We start from the raw sequence: 7018 nt of genomic DNA, 5'->3' as shown, positions 1-7018 counted from the left end.
CTTCATGTTTTTGATGTACACTAAAAAAACAGGAGCATGTATTTTATTTTTCTAATTTTTCACTTTTATCATTTTTGTTTGAAGGTTTTTTTTCTGCTATTTTTGTCTTTATTCCTCTTTTCTATTTCAATCTTTTATCTATTTTTTCCTTCTGTCAGCTTTTCTTCTTCTATATTTATCTTCATTTTTTCCTTTTTTGTTTTTTCATTTTATGTGATTATTATTATTATTATTATTATTATTATTATTATTATTATTGTTATTATTATTATTATTATTATATTGCTTTACTTTGCAGTTGTTGTGAAGACTCTGCCTGACATTGAATAAATATGTAAAATGGTTATTTCTTTATCTCACTTTCTTTTCTTTATTCCTCTTTTTCTATTTTATTTATTTTATTTTCCTTTTTTCTCTATTTGTTTTTTTAATCTTTTATTTTTTTTCTTTTCCTTTTCCTCCCTTCTGTTTTTTATGTTCTTTCACTTTTTTGTTTCTTTTCCTCTTTTTCTACTTTTCTACTTTCTAATTCTATATATGTTGTCATCATAGATGAATAATTGATAAATGCTGAGTCATTATTGTGGAGAAACTGTGTGAATAGTGATTTTACTATTTTCCTCCTTCATTTCATATCCAGCCTGAAAATGATGCAGATGAAAATATTTACTTTAGATTCTTTTCCTTAAATTGACTCTAATAATAAAATTAAACAGACAAGAAGCAGAAACAACGTCAGACTTCATTTTTATTGAAGCAGCTCAGACACTTTACAGGATCTGCTCGGTGGTGGTTTATATTTGTGGTTATTTTTGGTGTCTAGTTGCTGCTGCTGCTGATCACGTTTCCAGACGAATCCACTTCCTGCACGATGGTCACCACCCGGGTGGTCTTTGTGGTGGTGACTTTGCTGAAAAACCAAAAAAAACATCAGCTTTGTTTTGTTTTTAATCTCTAATCTCTGTTTCTATTCCACATGTCTGATTAAACTTAAAAAAAACTGAACATTTTTATTCCATTTTATATTTTTTTTTCTGTGTCTTGCATCTACAGCTCCTGATATAATCAGCAATTTATACTTATATGTATGAAAATAAATAATAGAAATAATAGAAGTTTATTTAAATTTTGACTAAATCTTTAAATTTAATTACAGCACATAAACTTAAGCTTCAGTTACACATTTCTCTTTATTATGAAAATCTGTTTTTCATTATTTTACTTTGGTGCACTTAATAAACAAAAATCAATCTGTGATTTTGTTACAGGATGTCGTGGCCTCTTGGGGTGCTGTTGGCTGATACTGATAATTATCAAGACTAAAAAGACAAGTGTACCCAAGTTCAGACTCCCAAAATGATAAATCAATATTAAGAGATGTTATAATAATGAATAAAAATGTGTAACCCTGAAGCTAAAGATTATTCAGGACCTTAAAGAATCAGTCTGGTGTTATTCTATATGTTTCTTATTGTAAATAAAGTTTAGTTGGGAGTGAGTTTTAAAGTCTTAACTACCTCTCGGTCTCTCCGTCCAGCAGCCTCCTGTACTCGGCGATCTCCAGCTCCAGTCGGGTCTTGATGTCCAGCAGCTCGGCGAACAGGACCTTCTGCTTCTCCAGGTCGCACCTCAGCTGGGCCAGCTGCTCCTCCAGAGCCGCCACCTGCCTCTGGTAACCTGCTAGCATGGCGGCGTAGCGGCTGTTGGTCTCCGCCAGACTCGCCTCCACAGCTCCTTTCTGTTGGGGAGGAGATGGTGAAGTCAACAACACGACTCCAGTCTTTACAGGTTTGATTTCTTTATTCGCCGCTTCAGTCGTTGACAATATTTTAGATTTGCGAGATTTTGAAATGAAGCAGTTAAACCTCCTCTAATTCAACATGTCAATGAGCTCAAATTAAGACTTTCAGAGTAAAAGTTTTAGTTTAAAATATTAAAAAATGAACCAAAATTATCAACAGAATGTGAAGAAATACTAAAATGAAACCTTCCCTGACTTTTACAGTTGCCTAAAACAGCCTGTAGACTGATTTCTATGTAAAGGACTCGGGAAGGTTTTGATGGGAAGAGTGTCTTGCCTCTCTCCCGTCCTCCTACAGCGCCAACACTAACTAACGTTAGCTTAGAAATGGAGTCCGCTAATGTCTGACCATGAGCTGGCTTTCTTCCTGTTGGACAGGGAAGCTGATTGTTGTGATATTGTGGTTTTAGCTCGCTAATGTTTGCACTGCTGTTCGCTACAAGATGCTGACTGCAGTTCACTTAACGGCCACCGGTGTCACTAACGAGAAGGAATTTGTGATTCTTCCGTATTGCACCTTTAAAGGAAAATTTTCTTTTTTCAAAATGTTTAAATCGAAGAGTAAAACAAATATTTCATAACAACCTTCAGGAGAAATTCAGAAAAAATTAACTTCTTTCTAGTCTTGTAACCCATTAAAGCAGTGGTTCCCAACATGGGGGGTCAGGACCCTCTAAAGGGTCGCGAGATGAACAAATTAAGCAATAAATTTACAAACTTGTGGGTTTTTTTTTTTTTTTAATAATTCTATAAAAGTTGTGTTCTTGTGAGATATTATTGACATATTCACAGTTTAAAATGTGAAAGTTGTCACTTTTAAAAAAGGCATGTAGTGTAAAGCGCAATAAGTAGTCAGTAAAACTAGAAAAGTGCTATATACTTGGTAATAAAGTCACAAAATGCAGCCAGAAAACTTCAAGAAATAACTACAAAATCTTTCAAAAAAATCTTATCTGCCAAAATTTGAGATAAATGTGTGTTCTGTGTTTTCTTACCTTGCTGATCTGAGCCTGCAGTTTGATCTCCAGAGTCTGGACGGTTCGTCGGATCTCTCCGATCTCAGACTTGGATGTCTGCAGAGTCTCGGTGCTCATCGCCACCTCTTTGTTCAGCTCAGCAGTCTGTGGAGTCACAAGTATTGATATTATTACTGTTATTGACTAAATATCAGCGTATCAGACAGTAGAGAAACGCAGAGGTATCTGCTAAACAACTCGGGAAAGGAGAGAAAACGTCTATCTGTAACTTTAGTGAGATATAATACATATCTCTATATCTTCCACTACTAGCTTACAGTTCTTCTAACAGCCACTAGATGCTGCTAGAAAACTCTTAACTGTATTGAAGTGAACAGGAAATCCCCTGACTTCTCTCTGGAAACATAGAGTCAGAATATGTTTTATATTCTCATTTAGAGCTGCAATGATTAGTCAATTAATCAATTATTTAATAAACAGAAAAATAATCAGCAACTTTTTTCATAATTTCAAAAAAAAAAAATCAGACAGTAAACTGAATATTTTGGATTTTGGACTGATGGAACAAAACAAGACATTAATTAATGTGTTTTATGGTTTGAATCTGTGTGCTTCTGTTTGTTAGTTTGGTGAATATGTGGAATTGTGAGTTATGTGAATTAACACAAAATAAAACCAAACTAAACAAAAACATTTTGGTTCAAAGACAGATATATTCCAGGGTCTCAGTAAAGAGTTTCTGAGGCTCACCTTGGCTTGGAACCAGGTCTCCAGGTCTTTTTGGTTCTTGGCGGCGACAGTCTCGTAGTGTTCTCTGATTCCAGCCATGACGGTGGACAGATCCTCCTGAGGAGCTGCGTCCACCTCCACGTTCACCTGACCGCTCATCTGAGCGCGCAGAGTCAGCAGGTCCTGCAGGACGACACCAGTTACACTTTTGTCTTTTTAAAGAAATATCTTTTCATTTTTCCTGCTGTCATTAGTCTCACCTCCTCGTGGTTCCTCTTCAGCTGGATGAGCTCCTCTCTCAAACCTTCCAGCTGCATCTCAAGGTCGGCGCGCCTCAGAGTCAGCTCGTCCAGGACTCTCTTCAGCCCGCTGATGTCGGCCTCCACCGCCTGACGCATGGCCAGCTCATTATCATACCTGAAAACACAGCAGAATGTTCTCAGAAAAAGCCAAATTTATTCTGACTGTTTCCTCCTGTCCTGATCCCTTTATCTGAAGTTGAAGGAAATGAAGATTTTCACTTACTTGACTTTGAAGTCGTCAGTGGCGAGCTTGGCGTTGTCGATGGCGAGGACGAGGGCGGCGTTTCCACGAGAAGCACAGTTGATCTGAGCAGAGGAAAGAAGAAAAAATTGTAAATAATTTCAGTTTTGGTAAAAACCTTCATTAGCTGGGTCTTGTTTGCTTTCTTAAAGTTTGTTTAAACAAAAAAAATTTAAATTAAAGGATTAGATTATGCTTTTATTGTACTGTTTTATGTTTTCATTTTAAGATTTAACCTCTTAATGTACATTTCAACAGGTTAATTTAATTCTGACTGTTTTCATTTATAAATGTAGTTTTGTAGCCCATAAATGTAATGTTAGTGTTAATATGCAGTGGTGGGTGGGTGGGGGGGGGGGCTTTGGGAACCCAAAAAGTCCCCTGATGTAAAAGTGTTTGGAGGTGGTGTTAAAGATGTAAAACATAAGACTTAAAAGCTAAAACTTAACTTAGAAACCTTATAAAAAAAACTAAAAGTTGTAAAGCTGTAAAGCTTGTAAATTTGTAAATCGTCTTTTTCTGGCAAAATGACAAACTATTCACTGGTGTCAGTTTCTCTGTTTTCAAAATTCACATGCAAAAATAGAAGAAACTTAAAATCTTAAACTTAAGAAATTTAAACTTAAAAGATAAAAATTAAAAATTAAAAAATAAAATGTTAGAAAACACCTAAACTAAAACACATAAGACAAAAAAAAACTAACTATAAAACAAAAAGTTATAAAATTTAAAAACATAATAATTATAATATAATAATGATTATTACTATTAATAATAATGATAATAATATAATATAGAAAAAACAAAAACCAAAGACACACAGCAGGCAGTCTGCTTTGTTTCAGGTTACGTCACACAGGTGATATAACAGCCCACGCCCCCCCATCCTCCCCACCCCCCCCACCCCATCCCTCCCCTCCAGGTAATAGACAGGTTTCTTTGTTTCCACGTCCCTGCTCATGTTGAAACATGTTTTGCAATGCAAAGAACCTCTACAGCAAATATTCAGAGTACATATTTACACAGTCACTTCACAGACGAGAAGAAAACCAAACATATCTCAAGACAATTAATAACCTTCAGACGTGATCGCCTGTTTGTGTCTTTTAATTAAAAAAATCTTAGAGGGATTTTTTTAGCCAATATCAAACGTTAAAAGTTAAAAATCTTCACATGCAGAGATTATCTCAACCTGATTCAAAAACAATTCACCTTGTTTTTAAGATTTTGTAGAAATTAGTGTTTATACCTCGACAGAAGACACATTTCTGCAGGAGAATAAAGAAAAAACTAGAAAACTGATGCAAACAGGCTGAACTCACATTGTTTTTCACTTGTTTTAAGAATATAAACTCAAAACTTCTTTGGTTGAGATGGTTTCATAATAACATTTGACGTTTTTAAACAAAGCGTCTTTGAGGACCCTGAAAAGCACTCTAAATAAAATGTATTACTATTATCATCATTTTTATTAAAGCTGCAGGTTTGTTCTCACCTGTTCCTGCAGGTCTTTGATGCGGATCCTGTAGGCGGTGCAGTCGTGGGTTTCAGGTTTGGTTCTACTCTCCAGGAAGTTCCTGATCTTCACCTCCAGGTCGGCGTTGGCCTTCTCCAGGCTGCGCACCTTCTCCAGGTAGGAGGCCAGGCGGTCGTTCAGGTTCTGCATGGTGGCCTTCTCGCTGGCTGAGATGTCGATGACGTTGACGGCATCGGCCAGGTCAAAGCCAGCAGAGGAGGAGTAGGCGGAGGAGGCCTTGGAGACACGGACTCCGGATCCTCCAGCTCCTCCGTACACGCTGCCGCCTCCCATGCCGCTCACCCGGCGGGAAGAGGAGGTGGAGGGCGCCATCAAGGTGGAGCTCCTCATGTAGCTGCTGCGGCTGGAGAAGGAGGACATGGCTAAGGGTCGGCTGATGGTCGGCTCTGAGTGGAGAGTGAAGAGCTGCTGGGACGTCGGCTCCTTTTATGCCTGTGATGAGGCAGGCGGTCGGTCAGGTTGGGAGGCCAAACATGCTCGCAGCATCGCCAGGGGCCCCCGACACCAAACAGGTCGGGGCTGAACAGGCGAGGTCCAGCTGGTCGGGTGGGTTCACACATGACACTTTTTCCAGTCCCTGTCCACCAGGGGAGACTCCCGGGGCCCCTGTCCCTCCAGATGTCGTCTCATAGGGGCCCGGCAGCTGCTTGGACAGGCTTCATCACCTGATGGACCGGTTCTGTCAGTCCAAACATCCAGTCACGCCTCCAGTGCCTCACAGGCCTGTCCACACCGAGGGGAGGAGGAGGAAGTCTCAGAGGTTTAGATTCAAACTCATTGATGTTTTTACACAAATATTTAAACGATGAAACATGAAACTATCACAAAAAGATACAAAACTCAGAGAGCAACCTGTCTGGCTCTCCTCAAAGATCAAATATTAGTTCAAGCTGCAAGCAAAGACTGACTTCTACCTCTAAGATTCACTAGTGGTCTTCTTCATCATTTATTTGTACAAATAACAAGACACACAAAAACAATAATGCATTAAAGGAGTGAAAAGGGATTGTGTCTTTGAGATAAAACAATAAAACACATTCATGCTGTGTTTCCTTTGTTCAAACATCCACCTGCTGCTGTAAAGATGCAACTAACAAAATATATGAAACGTTTGATGTCACAGTCACAACTTTTTATTTATTATGTTTGAGTTCAATTTACGCCTGAGTGTAAAACAGCAGCTTCAAAATGCATTTATTAGACTTCAAATATGACCAATCAGAATGAAACTGACCATAACTATGAGCTCATAAAAGTGCAACACAAACCGTAAATCAGACACCACGAAACTGTCTGATTTCAGTTATTTACAACTTCACCAAAACCAATAAATAACCAGAAACACTCAGGAGAGTGAAATGCAACCAAACCTGCACACATGGACGAATGCAACAAATACAAAGAGAGATTAAAGTCAAACAACAGAACTAT

At 38.0% G+C, this 7018-nt stretch overlaps 1 protein-coding gene across 1 annotated transcript; it reads right to left on the bottom strand.

Annotated features, from left to right (window-relative positions):
• Positions 1–765: 765 nt before the first annotated feature.
• On the bottom strand, positions 766–6584 carry LOC121884489 (keratin, type I cytoskeletal 13-like). Its single transcript, XM_042393333.1, has 7 exons — positions 5546–6584; positions 4033–4115; positions 3768–3924; positions 3529–3690; positions 2797–2922; positions 1518–1738; positions 766–910 (listed from the first exon to the last, which is right to left on the bottom strand). Exons 1-7 carry the CDS (start codon positions 5945–5947, stop codon positions 820–822), a joined length of 1242 nt encoding a protein of 413 aa, XP_042249267.1. The 5' UTR covers positions 5948–6584; the 3' UTR covers positions 766–819.
• Between the last annotated feature and the right edge of the window lie 434 nt (positions 6585–7018).

This window comes from Thunnus maccoyii, chromosome 18 (genome assembly GCF_910596095.1).
Source record: "Thunnus maccoyii chromosome 18, fThuMac1.1, whole genome shotgun sequence".
NCBI classification, from domain to species: Eukaryota; Metazoa; Chordata; class Actinopteri; order Scombriformes; family Scombridae; genus Thunnus; species Thunnus maccoyii.
This window is presented reverse-complemented; position numbering and strand designations above follow the sequence as displayed.